General features: G+C 64.3%; 1 protein-coding gene across 1 annotated transcript in view; it reads right to left on the reverse strand.

The window, feature by feature from the left end:
* The window catches only part of MUC6 (mucin 6, oligomeric mucus/gel-forming), a 33,928-nt gene extending 17,546 nt beyond the window's left edge, over positions 1-16,382 (reverse strand). Inside the window, exons 1-29 of the mRNA XM_063710865.1 lie at positions 16,331-16,382; positions 12,802-12,864; positions 11,604-11,844; positions 11,398-11,524; positions 10,959-11,049; positions 10,724-10,833; positions 10,350-10,557; positions 9,980-10,102; positions 9,345-9,465; positions 9,078-9,216; positions 8,896-9,000; positions 8,739-8,811; positions 8,496-8,633; positions 8,076-8,237; positions 7,814-7,908; positions 7,534-7,666; positions 7,117-7,366; positions 6,991-7,043; positions 6,791-6,900; positions 6,177-6,328; positions 5,850-5,991; positions 5,655-5,765; positions 5,031-5,216; positions 4,693-4,932; positions 3,796-3,952; positions 3,358-3,501; positions 1,310-1,372; positions 779-829; positions 185-352 (exon numbers count right to left, since the gene is read on the reverse strand). Of these exons, the coding sequence (XP_063566935.1) occupies positions 185-352; positions 779-829; positions 1,310-1,372; positions 3,358-3,501; positions 3,796-3,952; positions 4,693-4,932; positions 5,031-5,216; positions 5,655-5,765; positions 5,850-5,991; positions 6,177-6,328; positions 6,791-6,900; positions 6,991-7,043; positions 7,117-7,366; positions 7,534-7,666; positions 7,814-7,908; positions 8,076-8,237; positions 8,496-8,633; positions 8,739-8,811; positions 8,896-9,000; positions 9,078-9,216; positions 9,345-9,465; positions 9,980-10,102; positions 10,350-10,557; positions 10,724-10,833; positions 10,959-11,049; positions 11,398-11,524; positions 11,604-11,844; positions 12,802-12,864; positions 16,331-16,382 (3,808 nt within the window). The remainder of the gene's footprint in view (positions 1-184; positions 353-778; positions 830-1,309; positions 1,373-3,357; positions 3,502-3,795; positions 3,953-4,692; positions 4,933-5,030; positions 5,217-5,654; positions 5,766-5,849; positions 5,992-6,176; positions 6,329-6,790; positions 6,901-6,990; positions 7,044-7,116; positions 7,367-7,533; positions 7,667-7,813; positions 7,909-8,075; positions 8,238-8,495; positions 8,634-8,738; positions 8,812-8,895; positions 9,001-9,077; positions 9,217-9,344; positions 9,466-9,979; positions 10,103-10,349; positions 10,558-10,723; positions 10,834-10,958; positions 11,050-11,397; positions 11,525-11,603; positions 11,845-12,801; positions 12,865-16,330) is intronic.
* Positions 16,383-23,032: the final 6,650 nt, after the last annotated feature.

Raw genomic sequence — 23,032 nt, forward strand, 5'->3', positions numbered from 1 at the left:
TGTCTTTAAAAGTTTTTCCGAAAAATCCCCAGTTTGGTTCCCAAGCATAGGAAGTTCTACGCTGAGAATCTGCTTAGTGGCAGGTGTGAGCCAGGAAGCAGGGCCATCCCTAAGCCCACCCCAGAGGTGTACCTAGGACCCCCTGCAGCTGCCCTCTCCATGGGCTCAGCTGGAGGCTCCTTACCTCCCGAGGAGGCCGTGGGCTTGGAGGATGTGAGCGTGGCTGGAAGGAGGGGTGTCTGGGTGGGGCTGGCAGGGGTGCCATTAGAGCTGGGTGAGGGTCCGGTGGAGCTGAGAAGCCCGATGGTGGTGGAGGTTCCCGTCATGGGCCAGACTTGCGTGGGCCGTGAGCCTGGGTGGGTGGAGATGCCATCAGGGCTGCAGGGTACTGGCATATCCTTGGGGAGCACCCTCCCCTCTGCCTGCTTGGCCCTGAAGCCGGGCAGCCCTGCAGGGGCCAATGATGTGCAGTTGAGGGCTGGCCTGTGGCGCTCTGAGTGCAGCCTGGCTCCTGGCTGGGCCTTCTGCATGGCGGGGGTCACCTGTTGAGGCCCCACTCTGTGCTCATCCGTGGGTCCAGCCAGGGCCATGGGGACCAGGCTGCTTCCTGGCTGTGGGCTGAGCTCCTCCCCAACTCTGATTGCCAGGTTAGACCTGAGAAGGGCACAGGTACTGCCTGCCCCCTCCCTGCTTCCCACCCGACAGATTTGTCCAGGGAACCGAGGGGAGCCCAGGAAAGGGCCTGCATCACCTTGGCACCTAGTGTCCGTGCAATTACCTGTGGTGGGCGGCTGCGGCGTGGTGGGCGGTTGCGGCGTGGTGGGCGGCACTGCAAGAAGATGGGGTCAGCTCCCTGTGGTTCTCTAAGCTTCCCCACCCCGTGGGGCCTCTGGGAGCTCCGAGGGCCTGAGTCAGAGACGCTAACCAAGGCTGTGGTGGAGGGGACTGGAGGGGCTGGGAGCCCACCCTCCCCTCTCTCCCTTTCTCCTTCCCAGGATGATTCCCACTCTATACCCCAGGCACCCTGGCAGGCCTGGTGAGGGTAGGGGGAGCTGGGAGCTGGTGGAAGAGGGGATGGGAGGGCCCAATGGGGTTCAGTGCTGTGTTTTTTTCTCTCTGCTGCCATGGGCTGGAGGCTGCCTGAGTCTCTGGAGACCCAAGGGGCCAGGGTCCTGGAGAGTGGAGTCCCAGAGCTCACGTAAGGGCTCACGGCCCCCGAGGGCTCTCTCCCTTGTTTGTGGGATGCGGACGTGTGTTCTGCCTGCATGCAGGCAGGGGCAGGGTTCTCAGGGCAGCCGACTGGACTTACTGCAGGGCACGCACACCCCCTCCTCGTGGTCGAAGTACTCATCCTGGGAGCAGTTGTAGCAGCCTAGGGTGGAGAACGGCCAGGGTCTGTGTGACCGGTGCGTGTTTCCTGCCCTGGCGGCCTCCTTCCTGTCTGCTTTTTTTTTTTTTTTTTGAGACAGAGTCTCGCTGTGTCACCCAGGCTGGAGTGCAGTGGCGCGATCTTAGCTCACTGCAACCTCTGCCTCCTGGATTCACATGATTCTCCTGCCTCAGCCTCCCAAGTAGCTGCGATTACAGGTGTGTGCCATGACGCCTGGCTAATTTTTGTATTTTTAGTAGTGATGGGGCTTCGCCATGTTGGCCAGGCTGGTCTCAAATTCTTGACCTGAGGTGATCTTCCTGCCTCGGCCTCCCAGAGTGCTGGGATTACAGTTTCACCCGCGCACCTTGCTCTAAGCCCCTCCTTTCCTGCCATGTCTTCCTCAGGCCTTGGTCTCTCATACCCTGCTTATCACCCGGGGCTGGGGGTTCAGTGCCATCTTCCAGTCCTCACCTCCCCCTGGACCTCAGACACTGGCCCCTCTTCTGTGCTCCCCGATGCAGGTGCCCTGCATTGCCCTCCTGAGCCCCAACACATCTGTCCCCTGTGTATCCGGTTGGCTCCAGACACCACCCTCCTCCACCACTTGGGCCAGGACCTGTTAATCCCAGGACCCTCTGCATTCAGACCTCTGCCTTGGGGCAGCCACAGGCCTCACAAAGACCCCTCCCTCCCGGCCACACCCCACCCCACATGTCTGTGTACCCCACACCCCTCTGCAGCCTGGCGCCCCTCACTCGCTCCCTCTGCAGCCCCGCGCCCCTCACTCGCTCGCTCTGCCCTCTGCAGCCCGTGCCCCTCACTCGCTCCCTCTGCCCTCTACAGCCCGCGCCCCTCACTCGCTGGCTCTGCCCGCTGCCCTGGCTTTCTTAAGGGTTCTGGGCACAAGGCTGCTCCTGGCTGCTCCTCTGGACACTTTCCTGGCTCCCCTCCTCACCTTTCCCATCCTCGCCCTCATGTCTGCCTCCCACCAAGGGCCCCAACCACCCTGTGTGGCACGGAAGCCTGTGGCTCTCCCACCCCAGCCTGCCTTTCTCCTCTACATGGTGGGCGCCTCGGCCGACACTGGGTCTGCCTCCTTAAGCACCTCTCCCTGGCTGGGAGGGAAGCTCCAGGTTGCAGGACTGTTTGTTTTGTGTAAGGCCAGGTCCCCTGACCTGGAACCGGCCTGGAGGACAGAGGTGCTCAGGACCCACCTGCTGAGTGACTGTGTGTGTGAAAGAATGTGCAAATGAATGCATGAATGTGTGCGTGTGTGTATATGAGCGAATGTACATGAATGAATAAGCAAACATGAATGAATGAATGAATATGTGTGAATGTGCATGGGTGAATGAGCGTGCGTGAGTGAATGTTGAATGAATGTGCGTGAATGTGCATGAGTGAATGTGAGTGAACAAATGTGCGTAAATGAATGCATGAGTCTGTAAATGTGCATGAATGTGGGTGAGTACATGTGTGAATGAGCATGAATCAATGTGAATGTGTTGAGTGAATGTGCGTGAATGAATGAGCGTGAATATGTTGAATGAGTGTGCGTGGATGAATGTGAATGGATGGAGTGAATGTGCATGAGTGTGCGTGAGTGAATGTGCGTGAGTGAATGTGCGTGAATGAATGTGCATGAATCTGCGGGAATGTGACTGCGTGAATGAGCATGAAGGAATGTGTGTGGAGTGACTGAATGAATGCGTGAATGAATGTGAATGAATGTGCATGAGTGTGCGTGAGTGAACAAATGTGCGTGAATGAATGAATATGCGTGAATGAATGCATGAATCTGCATGAATGAATGTGAATGTGCGTGGGTGAATGTGTGTGAATGAATGAATGTGTGCAAATTAATGTGTGAATTAATGAGCATGAATGAATGTGTGAATGAATGAATGTGTGTGAATGAATGAATGTGCATGAATGAGTGAATGGGTCCCCCTGTGTATCTGCGTTGCCTCCCCGTCACCTGGCACCTTCGATGTTGCTGCCTGGGACGCTCTGTGGCTGGCTGGGGCAGAGGCAGGGCTGGTAGTGCCACGTGCAGTTGGCCTCCTGTGTGTACTGGTACTCGCCATGGCCGTCCTGCGTGTGCGTGTTGTAGAAGCCGCAGTAGATGGCTGGGAGGAAGGGAGCCATCAGCTGGTGGGGTTCCTGGCCCTGGCCCTGGCCCTGACCCGGTGGTTCCCCTGGGTATGCATGGAACCTGAGCGTGGGCGGGGAAGGTCTGGGCCCTCTTGGTGAAGCCTCCCCTGGGCAGCTGGGGGCTGTGGGAGGGCCAGGGTGGCCCTGCAGGGCACAGCCCGGTGTCTGTCCAGGGAGAGGGGCCTGTGGGCAAGGGCAGCCCTGCGCCGGCCCTTAGTGGCGCTGGGTGGCAGGGGCTGGAGCAACCTGTGGGTGGGGTGGTCACTCACGGCAGAAGGCCGGGGTCCTCCAGTCCACGCACACACCCTTGTCCAGACAGGCTTGGGCGTAGGCAGCCACGGCATCGCACAGACACTCACAGTCCCCGCCACTGTCACACCCACATGCGTCGCGCACGCAGGCCTCGTAGTAGGGCAGGTGGTATACCTGCAGGGGTGTGTGCCAGTCAGTGTCTGGCCGCCGGGGGATGGCGGGGCATCAGGCTTTGCCACCTGCAGGGCCCTCAGTGTGGTCAGGCCGGAGTGTGGCAGTAAGGGCGCTGGGACTGGGTGAGCGGCACCACGTGGACCTCAGCCCTGACCCCTAGCCACACTCCTGGAGCCGATGCTGCCACGGAGGCCTGACCCGAGCTCGCGCCTTGAGACCCGCCATCGGGACCAAGATGCCGCTGCCGCTAACCATGGCCACTGCAGTCCCACCCAGGGTCTCTGCTCCCCCCACGTCACGCTCACATTCAGCGGGCCAGTGCCATGCTGTTCCACCACGGGGTGCCCCCATCCTCTCAGTTCTTACTGCGCCGCGATGGCCGGATCACACCCTGGGCTGGGAAGTGCACGCCCTGCATCCTGGAGGTCTCCCTGACCACCAGCTCCTGAGCAGGGGGCCCACCAGGCGATGCTGCCTCAGGGGACTCGTGGCACTGTCTGGGGGTGCTATTGGCATCTGGTGGGTGGAGGCCAGGGGGCTGCTAAATAGCCACAGTGCACGAGTCGGCCCCACATCAGGGACCTGCACTCAGGCAGAGGGTCTGAACCTCTCTGCACCCTGACCTGGCTGGTCTGGGATCCCATGGAGGGAGAACCGTGCCTGGCTTCCCCACCCCTTCCCCCACCCCCACTGGACATATGTGGAGGGGCAGGCGCACAGCCCTCGTGCCCGGTGCCCACCTTGCTGTGGCAGGCGGCAAAGGTCTGGCTGTTGATGATGCTGCACTTGCGCTCGGCCCAGGAGCTCCGGAAGGCATTGAGACTGCAGGGGTCTGCCACGAAGCTCACGTCCCCGCACAGCGGGCTCTCCTTCCACGAGTTCACAAACTCCAGCTCGCTGGACGCCACATACCTGCTGCGCGTCTCGAAGTCGTCCTTCATGTTCCCATTGAAGTTGCCACACAAGCCGCAGAGGGGATCCTGCAGACAGCGGCATCAGGCCGGGCCCAGGGGCCGTGCCATCTGTCTCCACCCCTGCATCAGGGAGGGCCTGGGAGGAGGCAGAGGGCGTGCGGTACCTGGGAGGCACGGGCGATTCTGATGAGGACGGTCATGTGCCTGTTCCAGATGAGCGTCAGGTTGTACCTCCCGGGGATGCTGATGTCCACGACAAGGCTCAGCGCACCCGGCGTCACCCTGAGCTGCACGTGGGGCTCCTCCCCGGTGACCGTGTAGTTTCTGTCCGCCAGCACCACGGACAGGCCCTGTGGGGTGGGGTTGGCATAGGACTGCCTGTCTGTCTCCCCCGGCCCCCGGCACGGCCGTGCTGGACCGAGCTCTCGGAGACAGAGCTGCCCAGGTCTGTTAAGGCCACGCACAGGAGCGCCTGCTGAGAGCCAGCTTGGGGCAGAAGGGCCTGGCATGCCTGGAACAGGGCTCAGGGCTGAAGCTCGGGCTTCCTGGAGAGTCCCTCCCTTCTGCCCGGGAGACATTCTGCAGTCCCTGAAACCTTGTGAGGCACAAGCACCCGTGGTCCTGAGCGTCTGGCCAGGGAGGGGCAGCAGGCACCCCTCAAGGAGAGGCAGGCGGGGAGGGCTGCATCTCGGGGCAGGACCTGGAAGCTCTAGTGCGCAGGATCCCACTGTGTGGCAGGGGCCCCCTACCGCCCGTCCTGCCCTGCCAGAGTCTGCCCGGCTGCTCACCCCCAGGAAGATCTTGATGGCCCGTGAGCATGTGACCCCGGAGTTCCCACAGATGACGTTCTCTGTCAGGATCTTGAAGGTGGGCTGTGAATCGTTGACACCACAGACGTCCTGCAGGGAGAGGGCGCTGAGGAGGAGCCCTGGAGGCCGTGCCTCTGGGTCCCCTGCCCCTGCGGCCCCGCGCCCGATGGTTACCGTGGCCAGGATGTACTCGCAGTTGCCGTCGAATACGAAGCGCTGGCCGTCGAAGGTGATGACGTGGCCCTCCCCGTAGAGGGTGCAGGTGGACGGGCAGTGGGCGCCCTGCTGACAGGCCCACCTCCCCCTTGAGCAGGTGCTGTGGAGACAGCAGATATGGGTGGTGGGCCCGTGGCCCTCCTGCCATACTGGGTGTGGTCCCTGGAGAGGCCAGACTGCACCTCTGGACGCCCCCGCCTCTGGGACAGCCCCACCCCGGGCAGCCTCCGCCTGCCCCAGATGGCCCCAGGAGCCCAGGGCGTCTGAAGCGAGGCTTTGTCTCACCAGGTACTGCAGTCAGTGTGGAGCTCAGCTCCTCCAGGGTAGGAGGCCCCCGAGAACTCACATGGGCACTCCTCAGGGGGCACACACTGCCCGTCGGCATTCTCGTAGAGGCCCTCGGCGCAGACACAGCCAGGCTCACACTTGGTGGGCACCTGGAGGGAGGCAGGTCAGCAGCTCCTGGGAGGGTGGCCTCAGCCAGCTGCTGCCCAGCCCTGGGCCCCTCTGAGACTGCCCGGCGTGTCTCCCAGGCCCTCTCCCTGAATACAGCCCTGCTCTGTGGCCTTTGTGGGCAGCTGGGCTTACTGCCTTAGCAAAGCTTCCCCCACGTCGTGGAAGGTCCTGGGACCCAGTGCACACGGCTGGGCTGCTGTACCCACTCCCACACATGGGCAGCCCACCCTCCCCAAGCTGGTGCCCACTGTCCTTAGGGAGCCCTGCAGACAAGCCCCCGGGGCCTCCAGCTGCCCGGCCACAGGGCCGCTCCCACCTCGTGGCCAGCCCCAGGCACCCGCCGCAGGGCAGAACGCGGCCGGGTCTCCCGGAGTTCTGTGGAAACCCCCTCATGGCTCAGCTGGGGCCCGGGCGTTGTCCCCGCTGCTCGCGCGTCCCCTTACGCAGGCAACACCGGTGGCCAGCATCTGGCATGTGGGGGCACAGGCTGCCCCAAACTTGTTCTCGGAGGACTGGCTGCAGGACTTGAAGGTCTTAGGGGCCTGGCAGGAGGCTGCAGGAAAGAGGGGTGCGCAGTCAGGACACTCAGAGGAAGCCGGGGCCCCTCACAGTCCCAGCCTGCGGCCAGCGCTGCTGTACGTACCCAGGAACATCTGTGCCCGCTGCAGGCAACTCAGCCGCCCGTTGATGCAGTGGCTGCAAGAGAGAGGCTGCGTGAGACCCCGGGACCTGGCAGGGACCCCCCGCCTGGCCCCCCCCGGTCCCTCACCAGGTGACGCCGTTGATGACAGTGGACTGCTCGGCCAGGATGAACTTGTAGCCCTCCAGTATGCACGGGCACTGGGCCTTGCGCACACACTCGTCCTTGTGGTTCAGGTAGGTGCCATCGGGGCAGTTGCAACCGTCCACGGGCACGGCGCTGTGGTGGCACTCGGTGGCACGGTCCGACAGCGACAGGCAGGTGCGCTCACAGGCTTGGCTGTTGTAGCTGAAGGTGGTGTTACCCGTGCAGGGGATGGCTGTGGGGGACCCGGGCATCAGACCCTCCGGGAGGGGGCGGCCGGCAGGGCGATCTCGGGTTCCCCTGCCTGCCGGGCACTGCAGAGCCTCAGAGCTTGGGGCCCCAGGATACCCCCTCGTGAGCCCAGCCTGCCGTGACCCCACTTAAGCCCCGTCGGACACTCACTGCAGTTGTCCACACTGCTTCTCCAGCCCCAGAGCAGGACACCCCGCGAGGAGCAGGCGTGTACGTAGTCGCCCAGGGCGGCACAGATGTGGGGAAAGGTCTCCTCGTAGTTGCAGGCCTGGTACACGCACCTCTGCGGGCAGAGAGCCAGCATGGGCTGGTGGCAGGCACCCTGCCCTGGGGACGCGGGGGTCCCAAACCTATGCCCTTGGGTGCCTGAGACCTTGTCAGCCACCACGGCCTCCCCTGCAGCCCTCCCAAGACGCCCTCGGGCCTTCACCTTGTAGAAGGGTGCAGGGTTCACTGTGGCGTGGCACCTCTCGAACACCGTGCCTGTCCTCAGCAGCACGGAGCAGTGGGTCTCCGCACACACCTCTGGGGATGACAGGCCCGGGCGTGAGTCCCGGCCCCTCCCCATTCCAGCTACGGCTCCTCCCAGGGACCCCCCACCCTGGCAGCTGGGCCTGTGGTCGAGTCCAGGGGTCTGTCAGAACTGTGGGCGCTGGGGGGGCAGCCGGGGGAGTGGGGGGCCGGACACTCACTGTTGAGCTGGCTCATGGAGCAGGGGTCAGTCTCACGCTCCAGAGCGGCCGGACAGTTCCCCGCCCGCCAGGAGTCCACAAACAGTGAGGCGGTGCCCTCGACGATACCCACGCTGGTGGTGAAGTCATCCGTTGTGTCCCCGTTGAAGTTGCCGCAGAGCCCTGAGCCGGCGGGGCGTGAGCTCGACTTGAACCCATCCCTCCTGCACCCATTCCTGCCCACACGCCCTGGAGCTCCCGTCCTTCCTCTAACAGCGCCCTGGGTGAGAGGCTGCGTGGGCCACACGTGCCTGTTACCCCCGGGGGCTCCCTGGACACAGAGGGTTGTGTGAACCTCTCTTGGACCTTTCTCCTCCCCTGGTCATGGCCAGACCCTGTAGGGATGAGGCAACAGGGCCACCTGGAGAGGCAGGGACTCACCTCTGGTCTGACCTCTGAACTGGGGCCCGACAGTGACGTAGGCCTGGAAGATGGGGCGCAGCTGGACCACGAGCTCCAGCCCGAAGCTGGTGGCCATCTGGAGGTGGGTGGACGTCTGCCTGAAGACCGTGATGTTGCCTGCAGGACGCAGTGCTCAGTGGGTCGTCTGGGCTCCCTCCCCACCCACTGCAGCCCGCCCCAAAGGCACAGCTCTGGGGGGCCACGGACTGGGCCAGGACGTACGAGTCTTGTATGGCAGCCACTTGGCTTCTCCGTTGTTGGTGACCACCTCGTCCTGAGAGATCACAATTTTGTCCTAGAGAGAGGGTGGCCTGAGTCAGGGTGCAGGCACCAAGGAGCGGAGCCCTGCTGGCAGGGATGGGCGCAGGAAAGGCCTTACCTGCCTAGAGAGGTAGACCACAGCCACCAGGGTGGTCTCGGAGTGTGAGAAGCCGGACTTGTCGTACACAGCCATGAGGGCACCGTTCTCGGGAAGCTGGGGGCTCTGCGAGGGGGTGGGGCTCAGACACGGGTGGGGTCACCGGGAGTGCCCCTCCCCACGGGCCACAGGGCTCGTCCTACCTGGAGGAGGATGTAAGTGCAGGTGCCGTGGAAGCGGTAGGGCCTGGCGTCGAATGTGGTAACAAAGGAGCCACCTTCCAGGGAGCAGTGTCCGGGGCACGGCCGCTCCGTGCACGCCCAGCGGCCCAGGGTGCACCGGCTGTGGGTGGGCGTGGGGGCAGCGGCATGGTGGGCAGGGCCGCTGGAGCCGGACAGCACACCCCTGCCCGCCCTAGGCCAGCGGAACCCCTGCCGGCTGGCCAGAGCCCCCTCCGGCGCCTCACTCACCAGGTTTGGCAGGCGGCTATTGTGACCTCCCCAGGGGCATACATGGCGCCGTGGAGCACACAGGGGCACTGGGTGACGGGCACGCAGGTGTGGTTATTGGAGAGGTCATTCAGGACCGTACCTGCAGGAGAGGGTCTTCTTGGGGCTTGGGTGGGACTGACTGCCTCCCACTCTCCCCTCCCTGGCTCCAGGGAGACGCCCCCTCCAGCCTGGGCCATGACCTCTCTCCAGCTGCACTTGCATTCGCAACTCTATGCCAGGCCCTGGGCGTGCACAGCCCCTCGTGCCAATGTGCCCGGCCCAGGTTCCTGGTGAGTGGCGGCCTCCAGCAGGCAGGGACGTGTAACTGTCCCTTGGGCCCGGCTCAAACCCTGCCTTCCCTCGGCAGCTCCCAGACCCCAGTGAGCAGCCCTCACCGCCCGTGGGTTTGCAGGGGTGGCCGTGGCTGGGGGGCCTGCAGGCTGTAAGCGTCCAGGTGGGAAAAGCCTGTCCCAGGGCAAGAGGCGTCGGAGCTGGGACTCAGGTGGCAGAATGTTGGGGTGAGCCGGGTTGGGGTGGGTGGGGTCTGACGTCCCCTTGTCTCTGGGCTCTCTCCAGGGGTCCCGGGGAGAGAGAGTGCCTGCGACTGCCCTCACCTTCCGGGCAGAAGCACCCGAAGGTGCAGGAGCTGGAGCAGCTGTGCTGCGGGTTGGAGCAGGTCTTCAGGCAGGCCGAGCCGCACTCCTGGTACACCTGGTTGGCCGGGCACTGACCCACGGCTGTGGGCACACGCGGCTCCGGTGAGAGGGTCCCACCCCCACCCCCCAGCCCTCCCTGCCCCACCCCAGCTTGGTGGAGGACTTAGCCCAGCCCCTCCTCCATCTAGAAGCAGCAGCGAGGATCTCCTGTCTCTCAGACCAGGAGGGATGCAGGCGTCACGTCAGGCAGTCCAGGGGCTGGGAGAGCTGGGTCTGGAGCCTTCGGCCTCCCCGCCCCTCCCCCTCCCCCTCCCTTCCCTGGACTCACAGCACAGGCCGGGGCCCCGCCAGCGGCGGACCGGCTGGCCCACCATGCTGCACTGGCGGGAGTACTCGGACAGGGTGGCACAGCTGCTGTTCTGAGGGCCTGGCTGGGGGGCTGCGGCCACGTCCGCCTGGCAGCTTAGCACGAAGGGCTCCTTGGACACGCTGCACTCAGGGGCCACCAGGGTCAGCAGCTGGGTGCAGATCCGGGCCTGGGGGGGCCACTCAGGGTCATGGGGGCAAAGGCCACACCCCATGCCACCATGACTGGGGAGGTCGGGCAGGGCGTCTGTGATGCGGCTGCTTGTGGGGGCCCTTGGTGGTCTCGGCGACCCTGTCAGACCTGGGGTCAGCCCCACCTGGAGCCCCCTTGCTTACGTGCTGGGCCTGCCGGACGTGGGTGCTGGGGATGTCCTGGAAGGTGCAGATCTCGCCAGGGTCGTCCAGCTTCTGGAGGGCAGCGAACTTGTGGGGTTCCAGGAACTTGCCTGGGGGTGCAGAACGGGGGTCAGCACCGTGGGGGCTGGGCCTCAGAGGCCCCCCGGCCCTGCCCCCCACCTAGAGGCCCCCAGCCCTGCCCCCCCAGAGGCCCCCCAGCCCTGCCCCCACCTACCCTCCTCACTGACAAACTCGTTGGTCACCTTCCCGTCAAAGTTCCCGCAGAGCCCGCACATCTGACCCATGTACTTCCGCTCCACCAGAACCTGCGGGAGACGGCTCTGCTGGGGGCCCGGGGGCCAGGGGGCCCCTCATCTGCTGTGGAGGGCTCTCAGTTCCTGCTCCTGGACCCAGAGCCCCCACCATCCCCCCACCTGCTCATCTGCCTCTTTTTATGGGAGCCTAATTTTCCAGTGGAGAAGCCGAGTCACCCACAAAATCCAGTCCTGGCTCATGTTGCTGGTCAGGGGTCAGCACTGCTTGGCACGAAGGGCCTGGCTGCATGGCAGCCTGAGGGCTGGCTGGGACCCCCAAGGAGGGCAGCCCCTCCCAAGTCCCACCTGCCCCCCCCGTGCTGCGGGTCTCCAGGCCCACCCTGGCCCCTCTCTCCTCACCATGAGGTGGCTGTCAGGACCCCACACGACTTCCAGCTCCAGCTCCAGCTGCTTGGCCACCAGCCGCACGCTCTGGCCGAAGGGTGTGATCTGGAGTCCATTGCTGGTATAGGGCAGGCTGATGACTCTGTGGGGCAAGGGAAGTCGGTGGTCGCTCCTCAGTCCTCCGGCCCCCGAGCCCCCGGGCCCCGGCCCACCTGACCTACCCGATGTCCTTGACTGAGATGGTGGCTTCGCTCACAGTGACGACGGAGGCCCCCAGCTCCACGATGATCCTCGAGATGCTCCCGTCTGGGCCTCGCCGCAGCTGGACACTGAAGGTGGGGAAGGCGTCCTTGCAGGTGGCCGCGAAGATGTAGTTGCACGTCCCCGAGAAGTCGTACACGTGGTGGTCGAAGGTGGAGAAGTGACCAGCCCCCCACGTGGAGCACTGGCCTTTGTCCTGGGCTACACAGAGAGCAGTGCTCACACAGCCCTGTGTCCCCACCATCCTGGCCAGGCAGGGCTGGGGCAGGCAGAGAGGTCACTCGTCTCCCTGGGCCAGGGTTTTTGAGTTGGGGCCAGGCTGTGGAAACCCCAGACATCTGATGAACCTGAGTGCTATGGTATATGCCTGGCCAGGAGTCAGCACCGCTGTGGGCATGTGTACACACGTGTGTGGGGGTACACGTATGTGTGTTGTGTGTGTGCACGCGTATGCACGTATGTGCGTGTCTCGGGTGTGTGCATACGTGTCAGGTGTGTCCATGTGTGCATTGTGGGTGTGTGTGTTGGAGGGCTGTGTAGGCGTGTGAGATATACACCTGCATGTGTGTTGGGTGTGTGTGATTGTGTTGTGTGCATATGTGTGTTTGTGTGAGCTGGGCATGTGTGTTGAGTGCATGTGTGTGCATTCGGGGTGTGTATGTGTGTGTTGGGTGCATGTCTCAGGTGTGTAGGGTGTGTACATAGGGTGCATGTGTGTGTAGGGCGTGTGTGTTGGGTGCGTGCACGTGTAAGTCGTGCATGTTGTAAGTGTGCATGTTTGCATGTCTGGGATGTGTGTGCAGGGGTGTTGGGTGCGTGTGCATGTGTATGTCAGGTGTGTTTGTGTGTAGGTTGTGTGTTGGGTGTGTGTGCATGTGTGATGGGTTGTGTGTCTGTGTAGAGTATGTGTTGGGTGTGTGTGTGATGTGTGCTCATGCATCTGTGTCATGTACATGTGTATGCGTGTGTCAGGTGTGTGTGCATGTGTATATTGGGTGTGTGTGTGTGTTGGGTGTATGTGCATGTGTGTTCATGTTGGTGCATATATGTGTGTTGGATGTGTGTGTCTTGGGGGTGACCTGGGCTCCGGGCCCCTCTCTCCTGCACACCGGGCCTGGGTGGTCTGGGTGGCACGATCAGTGGCCGCTGTGTTCTTACCTGTCTGTGGAGAGTCCTTCAGCCTCTGGAGGCCTGGGCTGGTGTAGGAGGTGTTAGCCAGACCTGTGTGGACGGGACCCGCAATCGGTGTGGGGCCGCCCCGTCGTCCCTGAGGGCGCCGCTCACCTCTGCTCAGGGCTGCTCCGCCCGTTTCCCTGCACACACTCGGCGTGCGAGAAGTGTCCATGGCCCGTGGGGCTCGAGGCCTCAACAGCAAGCCAAACGCTTGGCCTCCCATGCTGTCCTTCACGAGCCCCAGCTTCCTTCCCTGCTCTCGTTCACTTCCTCGTTCGTCCACTCAGTCCCAGTTCAGCCGTCAGCCCCTCGGGGTTCGGCAGATGACGGGCACCCTGTGTGCAGGGTACTCATCCCTGGGGCTTCTGGGTGGGGCGAGGAGGGGCTGGTGTGGGTGGCAGGGGCTTGACAGCAGAGCCGACAGAGCGGGCTGTGCCCACCTCCCCAGCTTGGCCGCCTGGTTTCCCTGAGGGGTCTGCGCCAAGGCCCCACAGCCGGTTCTCCCTGCTCTCGGTGGCTCCGGGGCTCTAAACATGGCCACTTTCCTGCACGTCAGCCTTGAGACAGCCTTGATGTCAGGCCTGGCACTGAGGCCACTGTTGTCAGAGAAACATCCAGATAGCCCAGTCACGGTGACTCCAGGGCAGGGCAGCGGGGGACGTCCCACCCTGACTCCCAGAGGCTGGGGTGGGGCCAACACCCCCCAGGTCCCACCCCTTTTACCCAGAGGGAGACTTCTCCCACCTCTGGGTAACTCCCCGGACCCTGCCTCCGGGACTATGACCCTTCCTGTGGCTCCCATGAGCCCCCGATGTCCAAGTGGTGGTGCGGCACCTGAGCAGGACCCGTGACCTCTCCAGGCCCTTCTCGGGACTGGGACCCTCCTTGCCCCTGCCCATTGGTTAGCAGGGCACTTGCAGCACCTCCTTCCAGATGTAGCTCAGAGATCCCGTTCCTGCCACTCCTCACCTGTGCTCTCACCCTAGGCTCTGCCCACTTTCTGGGACTTACTTGATGCTGCCCCCATTACCGCTGGACACCCGTGTCTCCGGTGACGCAGGGGCAGGGGCCTGTCAGTTGGGAGATGGTGTTAACCGCGGTCCAGGGAGGAGCCAGGCTGCCTGCCCCTTGGCCGCCTGGGTGAGTCCTCTCTGGCACAGGCAGGAGGTCGGGTATTTGAGTGACTGGATTTAAGAAGAATGCCAGCCTTGGCTATGTGGGACACATATTTGGCTGTGGTCCCCTTTGGCCTTGAGATCGTTTTCTGATGGGTTGCACCTGGCCTATCCCCAGTGTAAGCTGAGTTTACTCCAGACTGGTGTAGGGGTGGCTCATGCTGGGCCCTGAGCCTGGCGAGCACCTACCCCCTCACCCATCCCCCTCCTGGGGGTCCCAGTAGGTGTCATGGTCCTCAGCCCCCCGCCATTCCTTCCAGGGATGATCCACAGGGCTCAGAGCACCTGCTGCAGGAGTGCGAAGCACACCAAACCCTCAGCCATGGAACTCAGTGGTTCCTGGGACGGGGCCCTCGCTGGCCTCTGGTTGGGGAGGGGTGGGAGAGCTCTGAGCGGGAGGAGGAGTTGGCTGCCTGCCCCTGGGCCAGCACCTCTGGAGGCTGCAGAGCTGTGACCGGTCTCCCCTGGGCAATGCCCCCTGCAACTCAGTTTCTCCACCTTTCCGATGGGGGATGGCACTTGGGGGCTGTCCCCGCTGTAGCACAGACACCTCGGGCCTGTGTTTCGGTGCCCTCAGCCCTGCCTGGCTGCCTCCACTGCCCCGGGTGGGTGCCTCATTGCTGCATCCCCTGCGCCCCCCGCCCCCCTTGCCCTGCCCCACCCGCAGGAGCTTCCCCGAGTCCACTGGCTCCAAGTCGGCTGCCTCCAGCTCTGAAGTCCAGCGGGAGGCTCCTGCGTTCCTGCCCAGACTGGCTGTGCTTCCCCTCGGCTGATCCCTTGGCCAGGCACATGGGCATCTGGGCGGGTTGGTCCGCCACCCCCGGCCTCTCAGCCCCTGGACGAGCATGAGGCGGCAGGTGCGCACTGTTCCTTCTGCACGCTTGGCGGCCGCCCACCCCTGCCTCCCGGCCCACCGCGGCCCAGGCCTGCAGCCCGTCTGTCCGACCCCACACTCTGCTGACTGAGGTCCCTCCCATGTTGGCAGAGATGGCGCTCAGAGATTATTTGCTGGGGTGACGGGTGGACACCCCCACTTGGCCCTCCACCCTCTGCACTGCCCACAGCCCAGACCTCCAGCCTCTCTGGGCCTCACCACACCTCCCTCCGTGGCTCCAGGGTGGTGGCCCGAGGGACTAGGGGTCGCACTCTGCTGCAAGTTCAGCCCCACTTCCTGGCACTTGTCCCCAAGCTGTGCCAGGTGTGCAGGTAGGGGCTGGGGTCCCAAGCAGAGGGCACCGCTGGGAGGGCTCAGAGACCCCCATATCTCCCACGGTTGAAGGGTGGTGCCCAGCGTGGTGGGGAGCGAGCTCAGAGACCCCCACATCTCCCACGGTTGAAGGGTGGTGCCCGGCGTGGTGGGGAAGGGGCTTCAAAGGAGAGAAGGGGTGGGGCGGGCTTGGGTCGCCCTACAGTGGGACACCCCTGGGGGGGTCCCACTGTGCTCTGAGCCCGAGGCGCCCAGGTTGGCAGCAGCTCCGAGGGCGAGCTCTGTCACGCCAGCGTCCACCCCAGGGGGCTCCCGGCTGTGGAGGAGGGTCGGGCCAGCTTGGAGAGGAAGGAGGAGCACGGAACACAGAGGCCCTTGGGCTGGTGCCTTGGTCGGCAAGAGGGGTCTCTCCAGGTCTCAGGCTGCGGCCACAGAGGGACCCCTTGGGGCTGGCTTCTTCTGGGGGCATGGGGAGGGACTGATGGCCACCTGCAGCAGCCGCAGGGCAGGCGGTTGGCAGAGGATCCAGGATGTCAGTCCCTCCTGGATCCTGCCCGAGCTGGGTAGGGGAGCGCGGGGGAGAGGGCAGACTGCCTGCGGCGGTTCTGAGCCCAGGATGGCCGTACACCTTCCCCCCTCTTCCCCCCACGGCGGCCACACCAGGGGAGGCAGCGTCCCCCACTTCTGTAGACTAGGAAACGAGGCCCAGGGCAGCAGAGACTGTGCCTCTGTCCCCCACACTCCAGAGACCTCTCAGGACTCAGGACCCCACTCGGGGAGGGAGAGCGCCAGGCCTGGGCACCAGCACACCTGCCCACTGTTCCCGCGGGAGTTCTGGACCCCACTCCAGCTGAGCGTCCTCCCCCGCTGGCCGCTGTGCCAGCTCACAGGAGGGCGTCCCTGCCCAGGCCCCATGGGGTCCCTGACCCCAATTGGCAGAGCCCAGCACCGCGGCCGCTGGGGGGACCCGGGCCCGGCAGCGGGGGCTGGTCACGGAGCCGAGGTGGGGCCTCCCGTCCATCAGCGTCCATGTGGGCCAGCCGAGTTGTCGAGGCGAGAAGGCCCAGAGACCCCCGCACACAGGGCCCCTCTGAGGGCACCGCAGTGTCCGGCGCCCCTCGACCTCACTTACCAGCGCTGAGCAGGGCTCCGAAGCAGGACAGCAGCAGCCACCGCTGGACCATGGTGCACAGTGGAGAGGAGCTCGCGCTGGGCCCGGCAGGCCTGCTGCTGCCACCCGTGCGGCTCCAACGGCCGGTCCTGGGTGCCTTATATAGGCTGGCAGGCCCTCCCCCGCCGCACCTGCCTGCGCCCCGCGGTCCAGCCCCTTAATCACCACTGCCGGCGGGCGCCGCGGTGGCCAAACAGGATCTGGGTCTGCTTTATCAGGACTCGGCTTTCTTTGGAAAATCCTACAGGCAGCGGCCCCATTATCACCCACTCCCAGCGGGGAGCTGACGCACGCACGCCCCCAAAGGTCCTGCAAACACCCCCTGCATGGGGGCCATCCTGGCCCGGGCCCTCCCCGCTGCTGGGTCAATGTGGGCACTGTCAGCCACACGCCTGGTGGCCGGGATGGGCCTGTTGGGGGAGGTCGGGGGCCCTGGGGCACCTGCTCTGCCCCTTTCGGGGAGCCCAGTGCTGACCCAGCTTGGGGGAACCCTGCTGCACCTGAATCCCAGGACCCCCTGAGGGGCACTGGGCCCACCCCTCACCCTGAATCCCAGCACCCCCTGAAGGGCCCCGGGCCCACCCCTGAGTTCCCTGCCCAACAGGAAAGATCACCCAGCGGGAGGGACCTTGCCAGGGGGTGTTGGGGAGCAGGGGCTCCGCCGTCTGGGACAGGCAGCGGCCTTGGGGCTTAGACAGGCTGCCCTGGAGGCCTGAGGAGCTACCGTGTCTCTGCAGCCCGCCAGGTCCCAGGCTTGCTCCTGAAGACCCCTCCACAGCTGTTTTCTTCCCCCTTCGAGCGCTGTTGGCAGCCGTCTTGAGGACAGGAACTCGGGGGCTGCTCGTCTGCTGGGGCATCTCTGCGGGGCTGTGGGGTCGCCGGTATGCTCCTGACCCCTTCAGGCAGAGGGGCAGGGACTGGGATGACCAGGGGGCCTTGCCTGTGGAGGCATGTGCCACGTCTGAGGGGCCGGGGACAGGGCAAGGTCTGGTGACATCGGGGTGGTGCCGGTGGCTGGCGGGGGGGAGGGAGGTGGAGGTCTGAGCGGTCACCAGGATTGCCCCAGCCTCGTTTGGCAGCCCAGGGACCCCTCCCAAAGGGGATTTTGGTCCCCAACTCCGACAGGAGCCCTCGCTGGCCTCGGGGCTGCTCCCACCACACGTCAGCATCCCGGCCTGAGCCAGGAGGGACTCCGAGGCCGCCTGGTCTCCCTGGGCCGGGCTCCCCACATGGGGCTGCACCCCCGTCCCACAGGTGAGCTGAGCCTGCCGGCTGGGACCCGGGCCTGCCACCTCTGTCCCACCTGTGCCCACACGCCCGGGAGCTGCCCCACCTGCCCCTGGAAGAGGCCCCAGGGCCACGCGTGCCATACACAGTAGGTGTCGCGTGTTTCACTTAAATCAGCTTCAGTTTTGCGGAACGTTGCTTGAAGTTACAATAAGTTGCTTTTGTAGGAAATTGCTGTACGTGTGCTGCCCCCCACCAGGAGCCCCACGCCAGGCATTCTGGGTGTTCTGCTCTCATCTGTTCTTCTTTTTAATTTTTCAGTTTTGTAGAGACGAGGTCTCACTTTGTTGTCCAGGCTGGCCTTGAACTCCTGGACTCAAGAGATCCTCCTGCCTCAGCCTCCCAGAGTGCTGAGATGACAGGCGTGAGCCACCGTGTCCAGCCTTGGCTGTCCCTTCTTAACACGCTCAGTGGTCCCTGTGGTTCAGGTGAGAAACTGAGGCACAGGAGTGAGGCCCTTGCCCTGTCATGCTGAGAGGCTGGATGGACGCAGGGCTGACAGCTGGCCCTCGTTCTGAGCTGGGGCCTCTCAGCCCGGGCTCGAGGTGGGGATGATGAGGGGCAGAGATCTTAGGGCCTCCTTCCCTGGGTGGGTCACTGCACCAGGGCAGCCGGTGCCAAAAGGGACCTCATGGGCAGGTGGCATGGCTGGGAGCCCTGTGGCCGTGTCAGCCCGGCGGTTGTGCTTGTCTGACCACCTGTCTGGGCTTGTGAGAACCGAGCTCAGGTTCTCAGGAGGGATTCTATGAAGCTTTGAATGTAGGGGCAGGGGTGGGTTGGGGGTGAGAGCCGGTGGACACTGGTTCCCCGGCCAGGCCTGTAGGGCTTCGGGTCCTGGCCACTGAGGCTTCCATTTCCCAGCTGTAAAGTGGCAGAGACCCCTGACCTTGAAGGTTATGGCCGTGATGTTCAGCATGTGAGTCTCCAGCGTCCTCTAGAATTGGGGGATCCCTGCAGCTTGCACAGGTGTGGGGCGGGTGGGGGCTGGATGCCACCAGCCTGCAATGGGACTGCCCACCGGGCCTGTGGTGAAGATGCCCCCTTGCAGGTGTGTGATGATTGTGTGTGTGTGCATATGCATATGTGTGTGTGCACATGTGTACCTGTGTGTGTGCATTTGTGTGTGTGCGTGTGTGTACGTGTGTGCCTGTGTGCACGTGTGAGTGCCTGCCTGTGTGCATGTGTGCCTGTGTACCTGTGTGTGCGTGTAGGTGTGTGCCTGTGTGCGCATGTGTGCCTGTGTGTGCACGTGTGTGCCTGCGTGTGCATGTGTGTGCGTGTGTGCACCTGCCTGTGTGTGCCTATGTGGGTGCCTGTGCCTGTGTGCCTGTGTGAGTGCGTGTGTTTGTGCCTGTGCCTGTGTGAGTGCGTGTGTTTGTGCCTGTGTACCTGTGTGCCTGTGAGTGCGTGTGTTTGCGTGTGTGCACCTGTGTGTGCACATGTGTACCTGTGCATGCCTGTGTGTGTGCATGTGTGTGTATATGTTGAATTTCTGGTGAAAGCTCTGCATCCCAGAATTTATTGTCCCCATGATCTCAGGGCCACTCAGGGGTGTGTAGAAGGCCCTGGCCCCGAGCCCTGGTGGGGGCTCCATCGTGGCACCATGGGGCCTCTGGAGCCTGGGGGTCTCTCTCTCTCAATGCACTCGCTTGGTGGCAAATGGCTGGGAGCGGTGTTTCTGTCCTGGCCGGGGAGCACTTGAATGTGCTGAGCAGTGGGGGAGATAAGCGTGCGAGGTGTTCCTGGAGCAACCTGGAGATAGGAGCCATGTCCTGTGGGCCTGGCTGGACAACAGGGCCTGAGGACTGGACAAGTGGGTGATTGTCCCCTCATGCCCAGCGCTGGCCCCGCCCTCTATGTCCGTCTGAGTGGCCTGGCCCTGAACAGCGGTCACTCCGAGCCTGGTGTGGCTGTGAAGCGGAAGTCAGGGTGGGCCCCGGACCCCAGCTTCCCGGCTGAACCGTGAGGGTGGGCGCTGGCTCCTAGACCCGCGGGGCTCCCTGGACAGGTGTGAGCAGACCTTCACTTGGACTTGAGGCCTTCACCCCTGCAGGTGTCTCCAGAAGGCTCTGGAATGGACTCGGGCTTGGCTCCCCTCACAGGAGGCTGAGGCCCTGGGTCTGCTGGGACTCGTGTTCACAGAGGCGCTGGGATGGACCTGCTGGTGGCCCCCTGCCCCTCGGCCAGCCCCTTCCCTGCCCCTGCCCCGCTGGGCCCTGTGGTCAGGTGTGACGTCCCCTGGAGGAGAACAGGTGGGGCTTCACCCCCTGAGGCTTGGCAGCTGGTCCCCATCAGATCAAAGGACTGAAAACTGTGGGTTTGGGGAGTGTTTGGGAAAGATTTCAACCCTGGGAGTGGGAATGCACCCGGGCTTGGATCGCTGCCATTCCCCATCCGAGGCGCGGGCCCAGTGCCGGCCGGCAGAGCTCAATTTGGCCAGCCAGTGCCCAGGTGCATGCCCGAGGGGGCGCGTCACGGCTTCCTGTTGATCCGGATGCCCGATGTCTTGGGAGGCACTGACCCTGTGCCAGGTCCTGGAGCCCATTGCTTGGGGAGGCGGTGGGAACCTGGAGACCCTGGGGACAGAGCGGCTGGATGCAAGGTCCCCCAAGGGGCAGGGGGATGGCAGGGAAGGGGCGTCAGGCCTGGGAGAGGTCACCTGCCCCACCCTCCCTCCAAGGCCCTTGTGTGGCTGGGTGGGGCTGGCCCTGGATCCTCTCCCTCTCCCCCGTCCCTGAACGTCACTGGTGACCTCCCCATGGACTTGTCCAGCTTGCCAGTACCCTGCGGTTTTGCCTCCTGAGCATGTTGAAACGCTCCTAGTCCAGCTCTTGCCTGCAGCCCCCCCCCCGTTGAATATGGCCTGCCGTGGCCCCCGCCCTGCAGCCCCGAGTGTGTGGTACCCCCTCATTCTCCCCAGCACCTCAGAGGAGGCCCTGCCTGGCTCTGACACTCCCTGACCTCTGGCCTCTATCCCCCTCCCTGGCCACCTCCTGCTTCTCCACCAGCCCTGCAGACCCCCCTGACCCCAGCTGCTGGGGTCCACCCTGCCGGAGGTAGAAACAGAGCCAGCTGCATGCCACAGGTGAGGGCCCTCCCCAAGGCCTGGGGAGGGGCAGCGTGACCCTGGGAGGGCAGCTGCAAGGGCCGGGCAGTGCAGCTCACCCGGGCGACCACCAGCCCACCCTCAATGAGACCCCGCAGCCCCGTCCAGTGATGTTCAGAGGGCCAGGGCTCCCTGGGCACCCACCGGTCTGCACTTTCAGACTTGACTGCTTGGTGCCTGGGCTGGGATTTGGGGGCACTGCCCTTCCCCCGTATCCCCGGGACCCCCTTCGGGAGCCGGACACTCAGGTGCGCACAGCCCCCACCCCCAGCCCAGCCCCAGCCCTGTGCTGTCCACTGCCCACAGCCCAGTCTGTGGCCTTGAGTGGATCGAAGGTCTCGTCTGGCTGCGGGAGAGGCCCTGGTAGCTGCTGGGCCTGGAGGTGGCTAGGATGGTGGGCCTGGAGGTGGCTGGGATGGTGGGCCTGGAGGTGGCTGGGATGGTGGGCTGGCCCCCCTGTCCAGGGTGGGTTGAGGAGTAGTTAGCAGGAACCACTGCCTTGAGGCTGGGCTCAGCCCAGGCTGGTAGACTCATGTTCCAGAAAGGGCTGGGGAGCTCTCCACCTGCCCTCCTCCAGAGAGGGGCCCTTGTCCTTTTTGTCTACTTATGCCCCGTGAGGGAAGCAGGTCAGGGTAGGCTGGGGCCCTCAGGAGCGGGCACGTTTCAGCCTGGGGTGGGGGCAGGATACGGGCCGCCGGGGCCATTGAGGCAGCAGCACAGGAGGGGTCCTGGCCAGGCCACTCCTCCCTCCAGGTGGGAGCTTAGCTGGGGCAGGACCCCCACCTCCCTGGGCGAGCATTGCCGGCTGGTAGCCTTGGGCAGGCACCCAGGAGAGGCCCCTGGCCTGAACTCCTCTCACACCTGACTCTGGTACCTCTGAGCCCCAGGGTAGGTGGCTGAGTCAGCTCCCCAGCTGGCACCCCAAATACCTTCTCCCCTTTTCCCATCCCATGGGAGGTGGCTGTGTGCCACAGGTGAGGGTGCAGAGCCCCCAGCTGCTCCCTGCCCTGAGAGTTTCGCCCCCTGGCATGGGGCCCTGGGCAGACCCTCTCAGGACAGAGCCTTCCTTGCAGGCCGGCCCTGCCAGGCCCTCAGAGTGGGGGTGGCTGTGCCCCACCAGCCCCGAGGGGAAGACCAGGATCCTGAGGGCTGGGGTGCACCTCTGATGTCCTGGGGGAGATGTCCATGCGTTGCCAACTCCAGGTCTGAACCCAAGGCGCCCTCATCTGAGCACAGGAAGAGGCTGCCGGGACGGCTGGGTGTCTGGCCGACTGCCCCGCCCGGGCTCTGGAGCTGATAACCAGCGGATGCAGAGTGAAATGCAAACAGATAAGGTTGTTGGGAACTAGGCCCCCTGGACTGCTCCGGGCGGGCAGCCGTGAGGCACCACACTGCCCAGGGCCAGGGGTTATCGGGCCGCCTTTTGCCCTCAGTGAGCGCAGCTGGATGGGGAGTTAGCAAGGGCTTGCTCTCCGAGGGTGGCTGGTGAGGGGGCTTTGAGGAGGGTGGGGGGACCCTGGGCTGCTGACTCAGACTCGAGGCTGCTGGTCAAGTGGGGGTGGAGGTCAAGCTGGAGCTGAGGCTCATGAGACCACCTCTCTCCCAGGAATCCTCATCCCTCTCATGGGGGTGACGTTTAGGACTCCCTCTGGGGAGCCCAGCAGGGCCCCAAAAGCACAAGTCAAATGGCCTCTGAGGGCAGCTGCAGCTCACAGCAAGGGGGCCCTGGGCAGCCCAGGGTGAGATGAAGGGCTTCCAGGGCTCAAGGTGAGGAGCAGGACTGGGTGGGGGGTGGGTCCAGGTCACCAGGAGGTGGGGCGTGGGGCCAGGTCACCAGGAGGTTTCGGAGACCAGGCTGGAAGGTGACCTGGCCTAGAGTAAGCTGGGAGAGGTGGGTAAACTGAGGACCAGAGCTGGGGGTGGGGAAGGGACCCTGAGCCAGCCTTGGGGGCGGTGGTGCTGTGTGCTGGCGTGGAGTCTGGGCAGGTGCCCCGGCAGAGGTGCCTCTGTCAGCAATGGCGGGCGTTGGGGCCACAGATCCTGCAGAGAATTTGAAGAATTTGTTTTTTTCCCCAGAAAAGCTCCAGGTATTGCAGCCAGACCCGAGTCTCTCTCAGGAATCACATCCAGGGCCCGTTCCAGGCAGTGGGACGTGCAGTGGGGGCAGCCACTGAGGCCCAGGCAAGCAGGGGTGATGGGGCAGGTCCTGGTCCAGAGGGTCGTGGGGGACGCTGGCATGGCTGGCATGGCTGGCATGGCCTGCAGAGAGT

Source organism: Gorilla gorilla, chromosome 9 (genome assembly GCF_029281585.2).
Source record: "Gorilla gorilla gorilla isolate KB3781 chromosome 9, NHGRI_mGorGor1-v2.1_pri, whole genome shotgun sequence".
NCBI lineage: Eukaryota > Metazoa > Chordata > Mammalia > Primates > Hominidae > Gorilla > Gorilla gorilla.